Genomic DNA, 22511 nt, shown 5'->3' on the forward strand with positions numbered 1-22511 from the left:
CAAAAATCTGTAAAACAAATGTTTTTTTTAGTACGACTTTGCTAAGCTACGAAGCCGCACCGCACAGCATTACGGCTACTGTAGTCAGGAGCCTCGCGGAGTAATCAGGGTCCTAAACTCCGCCTTCTTCAGGTCCCAAAGTCAAACGAACACTGAGAGTTAAAAACGGTCTAAATTCTTTCATCTTTAACAAAATGATCAGCGTTGCTGCTTTACCAGGTGTAACAATGAAGTTTAACATCCAGGCATCCATGAAAACAGAAGTTATTACATATAACAGAGTTAGAAGTTAGCAGGAAGTTAGCTCGCATGATATAGCATGTTCTGAGCATGACTGAGAGATTTCTGAAAACATTTAAACGTACAGCTCTGCTACCACTTCCAAATGAAGACAGGAAACTAAACAGCAGTGACGTTTGTAGGGTTACTGAAGTTGGGCTAGCTGGTATATAATGATGTGCTATGTGATCGCTAGCGACACAGCTATGTTAGCATAATAAGCACAGTGAAGCTGGAGGATGAATGCTAACTTTTTTCCACTCGATAAAAGTTAACGTGAGGGTTCCTGATGGTTAGAGACAAATGCAATCGCATGGCAGGATGCTGTAAACGGACCAAACTTCAGGAGAACAACTGAGATAATCCATCCACAATACGAGGTTAGTCATTAATATACTGCAACAACATGTGAATAGAGCAGCTGCAGAGAATTCAACATTAATGAATCAATGTTACGGAAGTGGAGGAAGCAAGAAGAATGAGTCGACTTATCTGACTGTTTTGTTTCACTTAATGCGCCTTATAATCTGAAAAATATGGTAATCAAGTGTTGCACCTACCAGCTCAAATTCATTGACTCCTTATTGCAGCTGAAGACATCAAAAGTGAGTCTAGTGTTTAAGTTTGTCAAGTTTTTGAATAATTATGTTATAATTGAGATTAGAGTAGCAATCACACTAATCGTTGTTATTGTTTTTCCTAAACTCAAACAGCTTTACTGTACTACTTCCTGCCCTACTAACCACAGAGGAGAAATCAGTCATCTCTAAAATATGAAACTCAGGGATAAAACGCATTTAGTCAACTAGAAATATTCGATTTTGCTGTGTCACAGGATTAGTTTAGTGCCCTGTCTGAGTCTTTGTCCCCGTGGCTAATTGCTTGGGAAAAGTCAGCACAGCTTTCAGCCGCACAAACAATGGAAACCACCTCACACAGTGGCCACAATCAAAAGATGAGCAAATAAACTATTTGAACTTAAACATTAACAATCTCTAAAGTCTTTGGTGTCGACTGTTTATTAGTTTTTCTGTTTCCTAATTCCACACAGCACCTCAACCTCTCTCTTTGTTTGACTCTTTCTAAAAAAGTCGTGGATACTCTGCAATGAAAGGCTGGAAACGGGAGCTTTTTATGAATGTGCGTGCCACTCGGTGGGTTCGCTCTTTTGTTTCACAGTTTTCTAAGGAGGGAGCCGTGGCTGTTTACTCGTGGAATGAAAAAGAAAGTTCTCTGGGTAAATTATCCGGAGAGAGATAAGTTCATTCTCGTAGTATTTATCTGATGTAAGTGGATCTCCGAGAAGCAAATAAAGAGCAAATGAAATGGGGACTTCGGTGCCAGCATCCACATATAACATAAAGCCTGCACTCTCGTCTGCTTGCTTACTCTCTCCATCCTCTCCCTCCATCTGTTACTCTTCACACCCACTCTCTCCAGGCGTTATATACCTGACCTGCACCATCCTTTCCTTAAATCTTTTTGCATGCTCTTTTGATGCAACAACACTTCTGTCCCTCCTCCTATCTCCCTCCCCCCTCAGGCACATCACAGGTAAAAAGCCTTTTTTCTCCCCCCCCTCCACCTCACTCTTTCCTCCCCCCTTGTTTTGCCTTTCCTCTGCTCCTACTGTGCCTCTGTTCCACTCATCTCGCTCTCTTGTCTCCTCTTTTAATATCCCACACACCCTCCTGCTCATCCTCAGGCATGCATTACAACTAGTGGGGCACCCAGTACTCAATCTTCTTTATTTATCCCTGCTGTGATTTATTCCCTCTCTCTCCCTCTCCACTCTTTTCACTCTCTCTCCATCACTTTATCATTCAATTAAATTCCCCTTTGTCTACATTCACTTTATTCTCCGACTTCTCGCAGCCTCCCCCCAAACACACACACATCCCTCCACAGTGCGGCGGCATCCACCTGTGTCGTTTCCTCCACGTCTCTCTCCTCTCCTGACCTCACCTCCTTCCTCCATCCTCTCAGTTTCCAGCACCTTTGCCCATCCCGACTGATACGTCAGAGAGAGCTGCTATGAGTTGCTTTATTTTTTAAATATTTTTCATTATTATTGTTTCATTTATCCGCTCCTTCTATTTTTTGTCTCTCTGCGACTACACAGCCACTGCCAGCCCTACAACCCGCTCCACGGTTGATCCGGGTAGGTTGGCTTGCAGAGCCAGTGGACTGTGTAAGACAGAATAATTGGTTCACCGTAAAATGTAAAAGTGTCATTTTGAACAATGAGGTATGTGGAAGTGGAACAAATTGGAGGCTGGATTTGGAACATGCACGGGAGGGCGGAGGGGTGCAGGGAGAGGTCGGAGTGTGGAGGGGTAGTTGTTCATTTGCGTCGTGGCACACAGCAGGAGATGAGAGTGTGTTTCTCGGTTTGAGCCGAGCTGCAGGTCCACTGAGACGCTGCACCTGAAGAGCATCCCCCCGTGTCTGTGTATGTCCAGTTATTTCATTGCTTAATCCCAGTTTCGATGTAAGCTGATGCCTGTGAGCGCTTTGTTTTCTCTGACAGTTACTGGAAAAACTCAAAGAGATTTGAGTGATATAAATCAGGGTACTGCAGCACAAGAAGACACCAGAACACAGTGGACGCGGTGTTGTGAAGAATAAATGAGACAATTCAACAGGTTATTGTGATTCTCCGAGTTTTCAGTATGAAGTCAAAGAAAATTCACTTATTACTGGTGAGAGGAAATGATGAGATTTATACGTTTCCCTCCAGTTCTGACCTCTGATTCAACAACATGAATATTTGTTATAATAATAGACAAGTTGTTGGTGTGCTTTAGACAGCAGTTGAATGTAAATGCACAATCACAGCATGCTCTCCACTCTGGACCTGCTGGATCAAAAAGTTCATAAAGACTAAAAACTAAAGCTTTACTCAATATAAGCACTTTGGAAAGAATTTATTATTAGTGTTTAAACAGACTGGTGTGAAATGAAAGAGTTCAGAGGTCAAGAATTATTAATATTTCCGTTCATAGCAGCAGAAGAACAAGCAGACAGAAAAAAATGGTCATAAATGGCACTTTTTTTCTTGTTAAAAAGACTGTATATAAAAGATGGCACTATCACCTTGACATCACAATCTTGTTCTGTGGAACAACATGTAACATACCCGTAAGCAACGTTTACATTACAAGCTTTCCACGCTGTAAATCAAAAATAAGGCTCAGGGGCCAAATTAAGCCCAGCAGAGACACCAAGCTGGTCCACTGAACAACAAGTTTTACAACCTTTTATTACAGGTTTAAGGCATATTGACTTCACTTTGCAGAGAGGAAGATGACACCTTATCTTTTTAGTGTTTTTGACCTGAAAAAACAGGCAACTCAGGGTAAAGTTACGAATCAACAAGGGCTTTGAACTAAATAAGCCATTCTTCACTATATGCACAGAGTCAGTGGTTGTTATGGCGATGGATCTGTCAGTGTTTCTCACTCGTTTCGCATTAAAACAAAGCGAGCTTTACTTGCAGATGCAGATCGTGTGCCTTTAAGTTGGATTGCAGTTTCACCCTCATCTTCTATCACAAAGATGAATTATTAAACATTACTTTAGATTTTTTGTGCGTGTGTTTTATCAGAAGTGTAGCGCTACCGTTTCACTCTGAAAAAGGTGCTACGTTACGTCTTTCAATGTCTGGCATTAGCTTTGTCCTTTATATGTATCCTGGAACTCAAGTCCAATCAATATAACACAATATCTCTCTCAACAGCTCTCACGCTCAAGAATATTATGTTATGAAGTGTAATGACCGTGAATGGTTGCACAGCATGTCTATTATGTTAAGGTCAAGGACTGTCTCAAGCCGCTCTATACAGCACAGAAGTGGGAGATGAACACGGGGAGTGATAGAGATAGATAGGAGGAAGTGGCTGAGAAGGGTTGTGGGGTGGGGTGGAGGGGGGGTGTAGCTGGAGTGCAGTGACGCTCCTTTGTCCTCTGCTGTTTGTCGCTCGCACCTCTCGCCTTTTCATGGCTATAATAACTCACACCACAGCAGCCAGCCCCCACGTGCTGTGTGCGCCAGAATATGGGTGCGTGTGTGTGTGTGTGTGCGTGTGTGTGTGTGTGTGTGTGTGTGTGTGTGTGCGTGTGTGTGAGAGAGAGAGAGACTCTGCTCACTTAAGTGTCTCAGTCCAGCTCTGTGCTATTCATGCTTTTTTTAAATGGGTGTGTGTGTCTGACACATGTAATGGTGTGTGTGTGTGTGTGTGTGTGTGTGTGTGTGTGTGTGTGTGTGTGTGTGTGTGTGTGTGTGTGTGTGTGTGTGTGTGTGTGTGTGTGTGAGAGAGACAGAGCATGCTGGGTAGGAGGTCAGCTCTATGGTGCATTCCTTCACACCCCATCAGCATCTGGATGGAAGGAGGAGGAGGGGGTCTCTACCTCCAGTTCTCTCTCCTCCCTTTTCTCCCGAGTGAGGGGATGTTGAAGGAGGGGAGCGGCGAGTTTAGCCCCTCGCCCACCGCATTAAATGCACAGGGGTCGTCTTGGCAACGGGAACGCCACCATGGCAACACATGTAGTATAAGTCAGGTGCTGTCGCGCTGCAAACCCATTTGTTGAGAAAGGGAGGGAGTGAGAGAGGTGAGGCGGGGAAGAGGGGAGAGACAGACAGAGAGAGGGAGAGAGAGATGGGGGTGAGACGGGCGGGAGTGGGGGGGCTGGGGAAAACAGACAGGCTGTTAGCACAGGAAAAATATGTTATCGCCGTGGCAACGCAATGTGGCAACTCTCCATGGCAACAGCAGGTGGCTCAGGGGCTGAAATTTGCTGCTTCCGCTGCGTTTGTATGCGTGTGTGAACAGTAAATATCTGCGTGTGTGCGTCCATCTTTCCCCGGCATCTGGCGAGGTGAGAACCGCTTCACGAGTGCAGACGTGAATCCTCTCATTCAGCAACATAAAAACACAACTCGTGCTACAAAGGAAACTCTCCAAATGAGTGGAAGCAAGTTCACAGCGTTCCCCAGGTGTTTTCTGTGCCCTGTCTGTGTGTGTGTGTGATACCAGTGTTGACTGTGTTTGAGAGACGGCTCGTCTGACTGGGAGCTAAAGACCACTCAACCTGGCCCAACGCTCTGTCTTTAAATTACAGATCCAGCAGCATCCCTTTTGTGTGTATGTGTGAGTGGAGATATCTCTGTCTATGTGAGAAATGCCGTCATTACCTCCCTCATTAGTGGTGCAATGATCACCTAAACCGAGTCGCCGGCTTTGTGTTTTCCTGTGTGTGTGTTTTAATGTGTCGCGCGCGCCGTATACAGATCGGTCTTAAACATGGCTGTCTGGCATGAGTGCGTGTTAAGTGTTTGCGAGCTGATGATTTCTTTCTTTCTTTTTTCTTTCTTTTTTTTTAATGTGTGTGAATGGACGAGTGGCGGGCGGTGGGGGGCTGTCATGAGAAATTACCCCCATGGACTACAGCGTCGAGGCTGTAATTCTCCGAGGTAATCACAGGGAATAATGGCAACAGTGGGACACCCGGGAATCTAATCACTATAATCAGAAGCACTGGCTTATGGGCTCAAATTCCTGCCTTGCTATCCGCCTCGTGATGAAGCCGGCTGGGCTGGTTGGCTGCTGCGACGCGATCAAATGATTGACCAGTTTTCTCTCCTCTCTCCTTTCTAGTCCTCCGTTGTGGTCGGGGAGTCCCCTCTTCAGAAAGAACGGAGGAGTACTCCTACAAGGTACTGTTTCACCTCCGAGTGTGTGTGTGTGTGTGCGTGTGTGTGTGTGTGTGTGTGTGTGTGTGTGTGTGTGTGTGTGTGTGTGTGTGTGTGTGTGTGTGTGTGTGATCTCCCGCCTGTTTCTTTCTTTCTCTCTGTCTCACCCGCTTCCTCTCTCCTCCTCCTCTCTCCCTCCACCCTCTACGGATGTGCCAACTCCAATCATCTCAATTCCAAATCCCTCTTTTTAGAAGCGCACCTTGAGAATACTGAGTGCTGAGTTCTGACACTTGGCTCAGCACCAAGTGTTTTCTAAGTTTGTGGAGAAAAAAAATTTATAAAAAGGGGGGGGGGGGGGGAGGAGTGATCGAGACACGGCGAGCAAGGCAGGGAGAGAAAGAAAGGAAGAAAATCTGAGCTTCAAATCAGAGGCTGGGGAGCAATCCCCTTGCCTCCTTTGCTCATCTAGTGCAACATATGTACAGTCTCACTTTATTTTTACTCCTGTGCACCCCCCCCCCCCCATTTCCCATTATTCCTTGCCTCCCCTCCCTGCCGAACACCCCCCACCCTTCCCTGGTGGTTGGACGGCCGTTTAAATGGACATTCAATCCCAATCAGGGAGCACTCCAGGAGCTCGCTGGGCTGCCGAGCCCTAAATGGAGGAGGAAATGGATACATTAGGCGTCTGCGGCGCGCCCTCCATCGCCGCTGATAATGGAGTAGTAATGGTCAAGGAGCCGGGCTTGGAGAGAGTGTCTGAAAACCTGGACTCCCTCTGGACACACACAGAGAGTCTGAGTGATGCGTCTGAACAGCTGGACAGATGGACGGATGGAAAGAAAGGGGTGGAAAGCTGATTTGGGAGTGCGCATGTCAGGAGGAAACACAGGAGAAAAAAGTCATTTCTTTTTTTTAATTTTCCTTTTTTAATGTGTGTCTGAAAGGAGCGAGTGCAGGAATGGACAGGTGGGAGCGTCAGAGGCAGCAGGGACGGGAAAGCTGTGAGAGACAGCCAGAGGCAAAGACGAGGGAAGAGTCGGGGTGGGGGTGGTCGGGTGCCAGAGCGAGCGAGTTTGGGGCTGTTAGTGCCCTCAGTTATTACTTCCATCTCCCATTCCCAGAGCTTTCAGAGCTGCTCCGCTCTGAGGTGATGTGTCCTGAAATGTGCCTCTCCCCGCTCGACGTGGAAGAATGCAAGGACAATGGCTGGGAGCCGAGTGCTCGACGCAACCTATCACCCCACCTCCACGAGGTTCATTATTCAGTAGCTCTAAATTATAAAGCTTCTGCTCGGTCTAAGTGCTCTTTTTAAACTCAAAGTTCTATCATTTCTGGAGCTAACTCATTTGGAACCAGCTCTGGGCCGTTATTAACCTGTCAGCTGCAAATGAAGGGTGTATCCAAGTCAATAGAAAAATTGACCAGCTTGTAAATGATTCATCGCAGGCAAACCGGTGCATCACAATCGCTTCAAACAAGCATCGGCTTTATGTCTGTTGACAGATATCTATTGACAAATGATTACCAGCAATTCCAGCAGGACTGCAAATCCCGCCAAATGGTGGGAACTCATATGCTTGTACATTTCTCCATAGGTTTGCTGTTCTAGTAAATGATAAGCCGTTACAGGAAGCGCAGTGTTGCTGCAGTAGCAGAGGTGAAAGTTAAGTACAATTTGGAGGAATTCAAGAAAAAAAATATTTACGACATTTTTTTATCAGCTGAGTTAATTTGCCTTTTAGGCTTAAATCATAACTAACAAGTGAAATGCTGCCCAAAGTTAATTAACGACCTGATGTTGTGTAAAATTCTTATAATTATCTTCAAAACAGCCGGCTGCAATATTAAAATTAGCTGAAGATGTAAATAAAAGTGGCAAACCTGCACTAAGTCAGTATGTTATAATACATATAAAATGAATCATCTCTCTGCTCTGCTTTTGCAAAACTTCATTATTATCAGTATTTATGTTTGATGTGGAAGAAAAATCTAGAAAAGCACGTGATATAAAATATATGGAGCCGAGTAAAAACTAGATCGTGATGATTATGTATGCATGTGTACTTATTCAAACCAGGTACTTCAGTAAAAGAAAGGTTCCACCTGTCTTGTCGGGTCTTTTTGCACTGCAGCGTTGACGCTTTTACTCAAGTCTAAATACGTCTTCCAGCGCCGTGTAGGTGTGATTTAAAAAATCTAAAACGTTCAGCAACTTTGGTTCAAAAGTGGCCATCCTGCCCTCCAAGACCATCTCCAGTCCTGTGCTGTTTTAAGATTGCACCCAGGAAGTCCTGCTCTCCGTACTACTGGATCTGCTCCTGTGTCAAACTCAAATATGAACTTCCAAAATCTCTGATGTTGAGCAACAGTTTTGTTGAACTGGCCAAAAAAAGCTTTTATTTGTGACAGGTTTGCTGAACTTTTTCATTACGCCTCATATGAGGTGTAGACAAAATAATGAAAGACTTCATGAAACAGGAATTAAGGCACAGGATTCAAAATCCTCAATAATGTATGCAGCTTACACTGGTTCATTCAATTCAGTGTTGTTTATTTATATAGCACCTGTCGCCTCAAATCGATTTACATTATATGGTAAAGACCCTCCGGTGACACAGAGAAAACACCAACAATCAGACGAGTCGCTGTGAGCAAGAACTTGGCAACAAGGGGGACGAAAAACTCCCTTTTAACAGGAAGAAACCTCCAACAGAACCAGGCTCAGGGAGTGTGAAGAGAGCCAGAGATCAATAATAAACAATAATAATACTTGAATAACGTCAGACCCTCCCTGCCTGGTACATGCAGTTCTCTTACAGGCCTGTTCCCGTGTTTTCTAGCACGTCTGTTCTAAAATGTGTGGTCTTTTGCCCTAAACCGAGAGAACGCCGATGACATAATCAGGGTTACTTTCTCATGCTTTGAAGTGCTCTCTCTCTCCAGAGCCACAGAAGATACTTTACAACAGCATTCTCAGGATAAGAAGAGCTCCTCATGTCAAGTAAACTCTGCTTCAAGTATAAAATTGATGTAATATCCCTCAAAGCTAAAACGAGACTAAAAGAGTTCTAAGAAGCCTATCGTTGCGCATACTGAAGATCAAAATAGGCGTAGAGGAAACATTTGAAAATCACAGGTGCTGATTAGATTTCAGCCTGATAACGCCTGTTTGTAGTTGTGTTTAAAGGGCTTTTTTTCAAGTCCGAGTAATCGAGTGTTGCTTTTATTTATTTTAATCTCCCACCCCTGCAAGTTATAGCAGATGTCAGTCAGCCAACCACTTAAACACTCGGCTGTAGCGTCAGATAGACAAGCCAGTTAGACATCCAGTTAAACTGCCAGCAACTTCAGCCCACCAGCAATCCAGTCCGTCAGTCAGCCAGTCAGTCAGACACCATTAGTATGCATCCTGCCCTCAGACTTTAACACACAGCAGCCAGGCCGGGGGAGAGGCGGGAGGCGGGGGTGGGACACGTTTTGACTGAGCGAGAGGCCACGTTCAAACGGTTGCATTCTCAAGGTCTGCTGGGAGTAACCTTTGACCCTTTGCACTCCACGTGTGTGTGTGTGAATTCAGCGAGTGTTTGTGTGTTTTGGTGCCTCTGCTGGCCGCGTGGAGACTGCAGCCTGCAGGGCCATGTGGAACTCATTTAACAGGAGAGCAGAGGAGGTTGAATGCATTTACGGCACATGAGAGGGGAGGGAGGCCGAGGGCTCTCGCTCGTCCTGGAAAACAGGCAGGCAGGGAGACAGGCGGCAGGCGAAGACGTAGGAAGCAGACAGAAAAGGCAGAGCAGCTGACCAGACATCGGAAAAAGACAGACTAGAGGATATTTTCTCTCCAGGAAAAAAGAGATAGAAATGCAGACAGACACCTTTTCTTGTCTGTTCATACATTTCTTTCTCTTGTTTTCTGCTTCCAACCACACAGAGCTTTTTTTCCTCTGCCTTTCTCCAAGCTTGTAAAATGTAATGCTCGATCTCAGCGAGCGGGGACGGGCTTTGGGAGTGCTGCCTGGTCTTTCTCAGCTTAGTTTGTCACCTCATATCCACAGCATATGTCCCAGGTTTTTTACCTGTGGCGTCGGCGTGCGTGCTCGGTTGGAGATATGAGTCACCACTATACATAGAATGACAGATCGATGCACAGAGGGGAAATAATCAACAAGTGAGGATGGAAGAAAGAAATTCAAACAGTCAGCAGAGCGAGGAGGTGAATGTAGAGGTCACATATGTAAGAGGAGCTCGCACCTATAGTAGAGGTTATATGTATGTGTGTGCAGATGTGTGCATCTAGGATAAACTGCTGTTGCTGAGGTGTGAGAGCCCATGTCAAACATTTCTCTCTCTCTCACTGTTTTCACTCATGAAATCTAGACAAGACTGAATCTGGACGTCGCCCACTGGTTTGGGCTCAGCTGCATTAGCCAGTGATGAAAGATAAAGCAGATGCAGTTCCGCACATGGCCACTAGAAGCTCACTCCCAATAACATGTCAGTCCCCTTGGATCTCCATGTTAAAATGTCCCGATTTACAGTCTGATACAAACAGCTGTTTTGGTTTGTATATTACATTTATGCTTATGTTGTTTTTAATAACATACAATTTAATTCTTATTTAAGCTTAAAGTTTGCACCAGGTGTCACCTCAGCTAATCCAGCCCACTGAATTTGCTGTGTTTGTGCCTTTTCGGCGATAATTAGCAAAATAATGAGTCTTACAGTGTTACCACCAGACTAAGAACTTTGAGTTCTACTTTGTTCGTGTGTTACTTAAAACTAATTAGTAGATATCAGTGTTTGTTTGTTGTTTATGGAAGCAGCTTGCTAGCCAAACCTGCCATCTAGGTCAGTGGTCCCCAACCCCCGGGCCACGGACCGGTACCGGTCCTCGAGTCGTTTGGTTCCGGGCCGCGCGAGTTGAGGCTCGGGTGTGAAATTTATGGTTTTCAGGGTTTTTATCGTTAACTCTGTTTCCCTGGGTCTTTCCCGTGTTGTAGTTGTGTGTCTTATTTTGAAAGAAATATTCACACGTTACCACAGCAACCAGAGAGCATTAAGGGGCAGAGAGGAGGATGTGACTCTCAATGTTGTTGGCGCATTTCAGGAGGATGCTGCTAATAAAGTTACACAATTAAACAGCGAATTCATGTTTATTATTTACAAAATAGCACAGTTTTTGTCTCGGTCGTATCATTTTATTTTGTTGTATTTATCCGTGACACAAGGCCAGTGACTTTGCTCATCTTTTATGCACAGTCTGTTATCGAGGCAAGTTTAAAGCAGGCTGACACACAGCAACCAGCCGTTTGTGATGAGGTTTCAAACAGAGCCGCCTGCTCTGCTCTCACATTCGAGAACTGATGCATTAAAGATTGTTTACCGTCCACCGAACCGACGCGTCTGCTCGATAACGTCGTGAAAAGTTTAGGGTGCGAACTAAGAAACGGCTTCTCTGCCCTGCTTTCCCAGAGTGGTAGATCCCTTCTGATGCATGATCTACCACTCTGTGGCATGTGGAAAGGGAACCGTTGCTATGGTAACCCAAAGCCTGACTGGAACGAGAGGTGGGGAGGAGAAAGGGTGGGTGCGTGTCAACCCGGGGAGACCACTGCCCACACGCACACATCCATGCAGTGAGTGATCAAGATTACAAAAGAGACTCTGTGCAGGGACTTACTTATAAGGTTATGGAGAGCAGAGCTGGAGATATCAGGGGCAGAGCCGCGCTAACAGGAGTCAATAAGATTACTGTGGACACAGGCGGCCAGAGAGAGGCAGCAGACGCACACTTACAATGACAAAATCATAATGCACGAGTGTTCGTGTGTGTGTGTGGCAACATGAACCAAATATACAAGATTGCTTTCCACATGGGGGGGGGACTTGTATGTTTTAATGAGCTTGTGGTTCTCGAGGCAAATTAAATTTCTGCTCATAACATCGATCATAAATTCACTGTATGGGCTGAGATTTAACCCCTCCTCCCAAAAATGCTTCAGCTGCAGTGTATTGATGGCTTGATGAACGGTGTTCACAGTCACACCTTAACAAATGTTTCTGCGGCAGACAAAAGGAAACAGCAGGTCATCGTTTGCGAAACACAAACTGACCCCAGAGATGAAAATGACAGCTGTTCCAGGGAACTGGGATGACTGTGGTGAGCAGCCAGCCTTGAATAATGAGAGCTTTTGGATCAGATGTACGCTCTTCTTTTCTCTTCTCTTCAAAGTGTATAATCTGTGTAGAAACTATATATAGATTCACATAAATTACAATTAAAGCTTAAAACCTGTTTAGATCTTCCTTCTGGTCTGCCACAGTCCAGTCTGAGTAGGAAACCAGAGACAAGACTTTGGCCTCGGTGGAAAATCTGAAATGGCTTAAGAAACAAATTATCATGTGGAACTTCTTAATGTTTGTCTTAAATCTGAAATGTTTTTCCAGCTGAGGCATTGTTGTAAACTAGAAAAAGTTCTAGTATATACTTAAACACCCTGAATACTAAAAAAACTTTTTACATTATTTCTCCAGCATCTTGATTGCAGGTTAGCTGTAAAAGTTTACTTTGTCTACCCTTAGTTTACAATCTCTTTCATAATTACAAATTAAAACCATATGTCGAAATTTCACAGACCTGAGTCACTGCGCGATTCATTGGGGAAGATGTTTTTATCGCTGTATTACTGAAAGTTAGATGACTGTTTTTAAACAGCACTTTTAATCACTTTTCTTTATTATGATGATCAGCTGGTTCTTATATAGCATTTTTCTACACTAGCTGATGACTCAGAGCGCTTTATACAACATGCTTCAATCACCCAAGCACTATTTTTTATCCTTAAGTGATTTAACTGTAACACATACTCTGATGATGGATGCATCGGAGAGAAACTTGGGGTTAGTAACTTGCCCGAGGATATTTGGCATGCAGACTGGAGCAGCCATGGACTGAACCACCAACCTTCTGACTAGTAGCTGCTCTGCCTCCTGAGTATTTTTAACCCAGTGCTGTATTTACATTTATTCTTTCAGTGATTACTTTGGTTATATTTGCCATCTCTTTTATCTATTCTTCATGATTTGTGGTTAGCTCGGCGTTTTCATTCTTTATAGTTTTGTATATAAGAATTTTTGGGGCAGCTGGAAAACACTTTGCATAAACGCCTGTTCTACACACATAAAAGTGACTTTATTTGAAAGACTGAAGCTTCTTAAATGTTGTCAACTGTCTGTACTTTAAATATGAAGCTACAGCTAGCAGCCGGTTAGCTTGGTGTAGCGTGAAGAGAGGAAAGAAAAGCTAACAGTCAGGGTGGTTCTCTTTAAAGTTAATATAAACTGTCTGCCACCAGACAGCAACTTTTAGGAAATCAAAAATAAATGAATATATATCATATTTTTTGTTGTTTAAGTGTTTCTATCTTATGCTAAACTGAGCTAATTTAAGCTAACTAGCGCTGCACTGCAGCTCTACATTTACCGTACAATCACGAGAATAATATCAATCTTCTTACGTAACTCTCAGCAAAAAGGAGCAACTAAGCTAATTTCCATACATTAGCTGCACACACACGATATTAAAATATCAAGGTGAAAGGTTGGACGTTTTTCTGCCTGCTGTTAGATTGGCTCAGGTTTGTAAGCCGTAACCTTCGTCTGTCACTACAGATTTTTAGGCCCAAGTTGTTCCGAAGCCAGTCCATTTCCACGACCGTGTGTTTCAGGATGTTGTCTGTGTGGGTTTCTTTCTCCAGTGACCTCTCTGTATTCTGCACCAGTCACATCATGCTTCAATGTGGTGACCACATTAGCGAGGTGATTAGCAGCACCTGTCTTTGCCAGTAGAAAAGCTTGGCTTTCCAGACATGAGAATTCAATCTTTGTCTCATTAGTCTGCAGAAAGTATCGTTTGGTAAACTCCAGGTGGGCTTGCCATATGCCTGTTTTTTCAGCGGAGTAAAATGGCACTTAGGCAGAGTGCCGCAGAGTTGTCCTTCTGGTGGGTTCTTTAGTTTCTTTGAAAATTGGTTTGCGTGACCACTGGCTACACTTCCTCCTCCCTGACCAAGGCTTTTCTTGCCTAGACCAGATGGACGACTGTTGGAAGACAAACTTCTTCCACAACAATAGAGCTCGCTGCCCAACGCAGTCGGATGTCGCAGGTCTGCTGAGGGTTCTTTGAGCTTCTTACTGTGGCGTTAACACTGATCTGTTGAGCTACTAGTTCACCTTCAAGTTTAATGCTAATGATGGAAGTCTTATAGGCCATTTGTCATGTGATCAAGTAGTTAAAAGTTAGTTGAAAAAGTCATGATAACTATTATATTCATGTCTGACACAAAGAAATGGAAGTCTTGTTGCCTAGATAACCACTGAATGTATTTGCCACACAGCCATTAATCAGTAAAAGACTTTCTTCACTGAATAAAGTTTGAAGGTAAAAAAAATAAAGTCATTGAATGTCTTTATTTAACCTTTATTTATACACAAAGTCTCATTTACAAGAGAGACCTGTTCAGGCTTCAGGTTCAGATGAAACGGGGGAAAAAGTGAAATTTAATGACGGTTTCATAAAATAGACACTGAATCATTTTTATCTGCAGCTTTAATTTCAAAATACTAACCCGCTTTGGAAAATGTTGCTTTCTGACATTTGAGACGAACCAATAAAAAAGATCAGCAGATAAATTAGTAACGTAAAAAGATGTGAATTCGTCCCGTTTTTCTCCCTCAAAAAATAGATTTACTTGGTTATTTTAACACTTGGGTTCGAAACAGATGTGCCTTTCAGATTTTCAGATCTGCGGTTTCCCCCTTTGCGTTCCAGCGGCTGCTGTATCAGGCAGGCTGGATTTGGCCGTGCCCAGCGGTCGTTGGTAATTGAATGATTTGCAGCGGCCTTAACTCATTTATGACGCTTTCCTGCTCAATTTAACCTTGCCTCGCTCATCAATATTGCCCCGTTGGCCTCCTCGAATGGACAGTGGATGCTCATCGAGCTGCTCCCGGGTCTTATGGAGGTCGGATCTGAGAGGTTTTTGTTTTTTTAGGAGCTTCTTCTGTTGCTGGCTTTTTTTTTTCTTTCTTTTTTTTTTTATCCCTCCGCTCGTCACTGAAACTGATTCGTGTCTTGCGTGTAACTGATGTTCCATCTGCTCTCTCTTTCAGTTCCTCGAGGTGTGATCCAAAATGGCGCCCGTGTCAGGAGCCAGGCCCTCTTCCCTGTTATCAGACCCTTACCTGTAAGCCCTGTGGGGAGCAGAACCTCGGCCATAAGGTGGGTAAACTTTGCTCCTGCTGCCTTCAAACGTATAATTAACACCAGCGGGGGCTGCACAGACGCATTCCCTCTCCCACAGACACGCCTGCACCTACATGCAGTGGCACAAAGCTCGGGGAGCTCCCAAATTTTCCACTGATAGTTTACATAATTACATCTTTATTGTGCTCGAAAGTCAGAGGCGTTCACACGCTTCCCGCCGTGCACAACGTTTCATCCAGGTGTGTTTATATAATGGCCTCTCGCAGACACACAAACACAAACAGGTTTATTAGAGGGAGAGGCCTCGTGATTCAAAGAACATTGGGAGCATGCACGGACATGCACATCCATCACAGGAGCACGAGAGTATGATGGCCTGCACTGCATAATGAATTAAACATACCCGAAAGGCTCACTAAAGGTTTGCAGTGAATATTTGATCACTGTAAGGGAGTGCATGTTTTTCTTATGAGATATTAATATGCTCACGCTCTCATTCTGGGGGGAAGGGGGGATGTCCGGGGGGACAGGGCACGCTGCTGAAGCTACTTTTTGATTTATGGGTTGTCAGGATTAACCCCCATCCCACGCCGTCCTTTGACGCTTTACAGCGAAAAGTGTCTCCTGACTAATAGAGCAAAATGGGCGTCGCAGTGTAACGAGGACGAACAGTTAAACGGCCTCGCCGCAGAATCGTCACCGTCGAGGCGCTCTGACTTTAGAGTTCGCAAGGTTCTTTATGTGCTGAGCAACCTTCGAGACAATGGGTGCTGCTAAAAATGCACCGTGTCATTGGGGTGGGGGGCGCAAAGGTGGCAATCTGAAAATGAGGCAGCTCGTTTCTGAAAAGGATGGCTGAGTCTTTGTGAAATACGGGCTTTTATCTGACCTCAGAAATATGCGCATGAGGCCCGAGGGAGCTATTTGTGGCTGATAGATTAGAACCTGAACTTTCTTTCTAGTAAAGCAGAGAAGCTTGAGTGTCAGTGGAGTGAAGCAGGTCCAGGCAGGCAGCCCGCCTGGCAGTGTGACAGCACGAGTAACGTTATTCTCTCCCGCTCTGTGTCCTCGATCCATACAGATCATCCCTGGGCGATTATCTAAGCCGAGGACAGGACAGCCCAACCTGCTACTCTCCTCCGCCCTGCGGCGAGGACCTCCAGGACGACCACACTTACAGCACCGCCAAATCCCCCAGCAGGCTGTGCTCCTCCCAGGTCACCTCCCCTTCCTCCCCCGTGGACGACGACGACATTATCGCCGTGGAAATCCAATCAGACGTCAAACCCGAGCCCCGGGAGATCCCACTGGACTCTCACGTCACCACTGCCGCCACCACCACTACCTACATTTCCCAGCAGCCCCCGCGCGGACAGAGACGTAGTTTGGGGGGAGCCGGGACTCTGGCTGGGAGCAGTTTGCCCTGGACCAAAAGCCGAGCGAGAGGCATTAGTGACACGCTGCCGCTGAAGAAGCGGCGCGCGGCGACGGTGGAGAAGCCGCCGGAGAGCGACGACGAGGAGATGAAAGAGGCGGCGGGATCGCTGCTCCACCTGGCGGGGGTTAGAGCCTGCCTCAACAACATCACAAACCGCACCGCCAAGGGCCAGAAGGAGCAGAAAGAGGCCCTGAGAAACTAAGACACACACACATAGAACAAAGCATAGACACACACACACAGACGGCTTATAGCTCCAAGCACACACACACACACACAGATTTACACACACACACACACACACACAACTAGGTCAACAGGTAACATTACTACAGCATTAGTCTCAACGGACACTTGTCATCTCCCTCTATCTATCTGCAGGGCATTAGGTGAATCCTACTTATTTGTGGCAATATCAAAAATCTATGTTTTCCTACATGTTCAGCAACACTAAACATCGATGGGTATTTCTCATATGTCTTTGTTGGTTTTTTGTTGTTTAAAAAGGGGATGAAAGCCATAAAAAAAGGAAAAAACAAAAGCACGTTTTGTCACTAATTTGGACGAGCGCGACAAAACCGAGTCACGTTGCCGGGAGGGGGAGGGCGGGAGCTGATGATGGCTGTTTGTCTTACCTGTTTGTTTCTATGTGAATCTGTAGCAATCTTGCAGTGATGCCGGCAAAGGCGGGTCGGCCGCCCGCCGGCATCACTCTCCTACATCCACGAGCACAAATGTGAGACTGTGCCAAAGATAAGCGACCAGGTTGCTTCATGTAGCCGATACGACAGCTGACAAGAAAAAAAACAAACACAAAAAAAGTTCAAAGATGGCGTAGTAGAGCTAACGAGAGAGAGCGAGTGACCTTAAGTGTGGAAATAAATGTAAAACCCAATGTGATATATATTCATGCACTTATTTTACGCCACTTATAATAAAAAGCATCATGGGTAAAGACATGGTTTATTTCAAGAGCACTCATAGTATTTAAGAATAAATATATTAAAATTTAAAAAAAAAAAAGGTCATGTTTTATCACCATAGAGACGGATAGTGTGCCGGGTCTGAGGCAATATCTCCTTCATTTTGTTGTTGTTGTTGCATAATGTAAAACCTCCTCCCTCCACCCCCTCGTACTTCTCTCCATTAGACGACGTAGATACCTGGTATAGATATCATAGCTGCCAGTAGCTGCCACCACCTTCCTCTTCATTTGACAAAGAACTATATACATGAACTGTGGGTTTAGGTTTCTGTTTGTGTCTGTTTACCCTCACTCTACCCTCATAAAGATATAAGCAATTTGCCCCTGTGCGGGCAACTCTGTAAAAAGGTTAGAAAATATTTTATTTTTTTCCTTTTTCTTAATTGAAGCAATTTGACCTGCAGGACTTTCTCAGTTATATTGCATGGGTGCTTGTAAATAAGATAAAAAGCAAATCTTTTTTATTCAAAGATCATGTAAGATAAACGATGTATTTAGCATGAAGCATGACTTATTTTCATATAAACCTTGATCCTAGAGGAAAGAAAAAAAAAGTTTTGCCGCCAATTCTTATACCCGTGATTATATTGGAGATTTTCTTTTCTTTTTTTTTATTTCGTCTCCTTGTTTTTCTGAGCAGGCTTTCAAAGACACGTCTTCAGGGAGGAAACGTGGGAGATCACTCTGCAATTAGAGGCCCAAAGGACGCCACCTCTGGGCTTCGGGTTCAGGCTTATAACGTAGGCCAGCTGAAACACCTCTTGGGGGGGTGGGCTTACGACAACTTCTGCCTGTACAGTGATTTCTTTTATTTTTTTTTTTATTTAATTGTTTTAGGTGTTCAATGTTAAACCCGGTGTTATCCCAGAACACGTCTGTGGAGTGTGTGCGTTTGTGTGCCCAGGAACACACACCCTTTAACATCGTGCCTGCCTGCCTGCCCTCAGTACCTCTGTTGTCACGACAGAACCTGTCTTTATTTATAACAGTATTGTTTTTACTTTTACTTCAGTGTGTAAATGTACGCGTGTCCTTCCTCTCCATCGGCATTGTTCGGTGTAAATGTTTGAAAGGGGCGCGGGAGACCTTGTAGATGCCCTCATATCTCCAAGAAAAGAAAAAAAAAGACGACATGGGAAGGGGACGTTTCTTTTCTCTGATTTACAGACAGTATTTTTAACCCCAGGTGCATCATGGCTAAAACGGGAATGCGCGCACAAGTATTATCCGACCCTCGTCTGCGTATAAAATAAAGCCGCTTTTTAGGTGAAAACGTAGGCTGGGCTTTGGCTGTAGCAGCAGAGCCAGACGGGGGAGAGGTGGGGTGGGGGTTTGTTTGAGCTGAAGAGACGTTGAACGATCGTCAGCGAGCCAAGCGGGAGGAAAACAAATGCATGCTCCCATCCACCGGCACAGTCTTTCGCCACCTGTAGCATGCATCACTGGCCTTGCATTTTGTGTGGTACCCATAAAGAGAAAAAAGAAAAAAAAGGGGGGGGGGGGGTAAAGGAGACACTGTTAGTGTTGTCGTTGTGTGCCATCTGTCTGTCGTCTGATGTGTGTCTGAGTGCTCCCGGGTCAAGCACTCTGCTGTATTCGATGTACCAATCCGCCGCTGTGGTGACTAGTAACCGCGTTGAGTTGGCAAGAGGCATGTCGAGGGGGTAGAACGTGTCGCTTTAGCAGCGCACGTTTGTTTTTTGGGGGTTTCTGCCTCGGGCTCACTCTGTGACATGCAGGAAAGAAGATCTGTTCACCTCTGAGTCCTGGTAAAACACATGAACTGTACCTGGACGTATTAAAGCAAAGTGCATCCACTTCACTGCCTGAAAAGCCCCCAAACAGCAAAGTGTTTTCTTTCAAACCTGCCAAACGTACCACAAAAAGCTCCTAGAAGAATAGTTGCCATTATTATTATTTTTTTATTATTTGTTGACGTTTTTACGCGCCTTTTAAATTTTCCTGTTTCTTTTTGTTTCTCTCTTTCTCTGACAGACTTATCTATAATACTGCCATTATTTTATTTTTTCCGTGACTGTCTGAGCTGAATATTGGAAAGCCATAGGTTAGAGATGTCAAAATGCAAAACTGTTATTGATCTGTGCGATGTGATGCAGGGTACACCCAGGTGTTGTTTTCTTGTTTTCTTCTTCTTCTTTGTTTTTTTTTTCTTTTTCAGTAAATGTTCAGTTTTCTCCTTATTGTGCAAATCATATTGCCAAAGAATGATTTCAAGACCTATTTCATCACTACATGTAAATATCAACGTTGTCCAATACCGTGGCAAAAAATATATAAATGTTGTTTTATTTTGTTTTCCATTTTCTGAGAAACTACAATGATGTTTATGTGATGTATTGTCTTCCAGTTGGTTGCAATAATAAAAAAAAATACGAGTTGCAGAAGCTACGCTTGGCTGTTGTTCTTCAGTGGATATCATGCAAGACAAAAGACAAAAGCATAGTTACAGTCGGAGATATGGACGTCAACTGAAGTGGCACCGCTGTTACTCATCCAGTGGGCAAATCTCACACAGTACTGTGGGACATAAAGTATCAGGCAACCCTAATTTCTTTATATTTCGATAAAGCAATGTGAAATAGGTGCAGCAATTTATGTGCAAACATACATGGAAAAAAATGATTTTGCATAATTCAAACGAGCTCAAAAGTCAATATTTGGAATGACCACCTTTATTTATGGGCCACCAAACTTTGGAAAAGTGCACTATTGCTAAAAACCATCATCGAACTCAGGTGTTCCAATCACTTCAGTGGTCGCAAAAGTTAGCATCTATGCATGCAGACTGCTTCTGCAAACATATGTGAAGGAATGAGTTGCTCAGTGAGCTCCAGCGTGGTACTGTGATAGGATGCCACCTGTGCAACAAGTTCAGTCATGAATAAAATGTTCTCTACTAAATGTACCACCGTCAGCTATTCATCTATTAATGGTGTTATAACAAAATGGAAGTGATTGGGAATGCAACTCAGCTACAAAGTGGTAGGCCACGTAAACTCGCAGAGCGGAGTCATGCTGACTTTCTACAGAGTCAGTCACTACAGACCTCCAAACTTCACGTGTCCTTCAGATTAGCTCAAGAACAGTGCGCAGAGAGCTTCATGGACGGGTTTCCATGGCTGAGCAGCTCCAGCCAAAGATTACATCACCAAGCACAATGCGTCAGATGCAGTGGTGTAAAGCACGCTGCCACTGGACTCGTGTTCTCTGGAGAGCACGATTTCTTTGTAGTACAAGAGTCCAGGTGCTGACCTGGTCTGTCGACAGACCTTTGCCCATCAAGCTGTGCTATCTTGGGCATTTTTGTAAGACTTTAATTAATTATATGTTTTTGCAACAGACTGCCAGTAGCAAAGTACCTTAACATACTACTAAAAATAGGTTCTTTGCTAAGGCATCTGTTTTAGGTGCAACACTGGTTAATTTCTTCAGTTGCCTTATATTATTCTTGAATGATGCATCGGTCAGTGTTAAACAGCTCCTCTGAAAATGGTCAGGTACAAGGACTGGACTGGAAATGACTGAAAAAGCACAAGAAAACTTTGAAATCCCACTTTGAGCCCACCTTGAATTTCTCTTAAAAATTCGAGAAAATCTGGCTCCTTGGAAGCAAAATAAAATAATCTAGAAATTAAGTGTCTCAAGACTTTTGCACACTGCAAGCCCATTTGCAACCCACCTCCACCACACATAAACTGCTGTAAATCAACCATTCTGAGTTTTTGTTAAGAACATATTGACTGGAAGCTGATCAGAGTACTAAACAATTAGCTGTTTTCATCTCAGCACTTCAAGTGAAATGTAGTAAAGGATGTCAGCCTTTGTCATCCACCTCCTCAGCACCACACACAAACCCACACTTACTAGTAGAGTGATACTAGAGACTCTAATTTGCTCTCAAGACTGACCCCAATCATTAACCTCACATATTCCCATCAACAAGAGTCTTATCATAACCAAGCCTTTCCCGCCAGTTAATTATTCATTTGCTTCCTCTAATCATTTAAGTTCAATACTTCTGATTAAAGTCCTGCTCCCCCTCCCTAAGGGAAAGAAGTAAAAGAGTTAAGTGTACCAAAGAGTGCCTCAGTGTCTTATCAATCTGAGTGGTGCCATTTTGGAGCCGTGTGGCAGTGGAAGCCCATTCATAATTGAAGCAGAGACCGGCTTAATCTTGAGCCAGTGCCTCCCTGTGCAGCACGCTCCCACCACAACACAACTGGAGCTAGCAGCTCCTCTGTTGCTATGCAACTACAGCGAAGAAGAAGAGGGGGGTGAGAAAAGAAAAGTGTGCATTCTGTGGATCTTTAGAGGGCATCTTACTACTCAGTTACAGAGAGTGAGACTCAAAGGTAGCGACAACATTTCATGGATAACATGGCTTCACGTCTGATGAAATCTCACATTCAGAAGCACAGATTAAACAAAGTCTTTTTCCTATCATGTCACTTCTTTCCTCTTTTTCCCTCCCCAACTGTTCTCCACTGGAAAAGGTTTAAAGTGAATCCAAAAGCACATCCTTGTCAGGGGCGGACAGGCCTTTAATTTCATCTCAGTGAACTAAATGAAATGAATTCAGGTGGTGTAATATGCCATTTCAGAAGAGCCACACTGAACCGCTGAGTGGATTGATGCACGCGGAGAGCTGTGTGCTCCCCGGTCTATATCATCCATATCCTCAGAATGACCAGCGAGGCAAGTTTCCATGGAGACAGAAGTGGAGGTAACGTTCTCTTGTCAGCTCTCATTTATTGCAAAGCTTTATTGTTTTTTGTGGGGGGTAAATTTCCCCTTTGGTAGTCAGGGCAAGTCTGTTTCAGAGCAA

At 44.3% G+C, this 22511-nt stretch overlaps 1 protein-coding gene across 2 annotated transcripts in view; it reads left to right on the forward strand.

The window, feature by feature from the left end:
- Positions 1–16931, forward strand: part of ches1 (checkpoint suppressor 1) — a 61066-nt gene extending 44135 nt beyond the window's left edge. For both annotated transcript variants that reach the window (XM_026143270.1, XM_026143269.1), the window contains exons 4-6: positions 5937–5995; positions 15149–15257; positions 16324–16931. In XM_026143270.1, the coding sequence (XP_025999055.1) occupies positions 5937–5995; positions 15149–15257; positions 16324–16882 (727 nt within the window). In that variant the 3' untranslated portion in view covers positions 16883–16931. The remainder of the gene's footprint in view (positions 1–5936; positions 5996–15148; positions 15258–16323) is intronic.
- The last annotated feature ends 5580 nt before the right edge of the window (positions 16932–22511 follow it).

This window comes from Astatotilapia calliptera, chromosome 15 (genome assembly GCF_900246225.1).
Source record: "Astatotilapia calliptera chromosome 15, fAstCal1.2, whole genome shotgun sequence".
NCBI lineage: Eukaryota > Metazoa > Chordata > Actinopteri > Cichliformes > Cichlidae > Astatotilapia > Astatotilapia calliptera.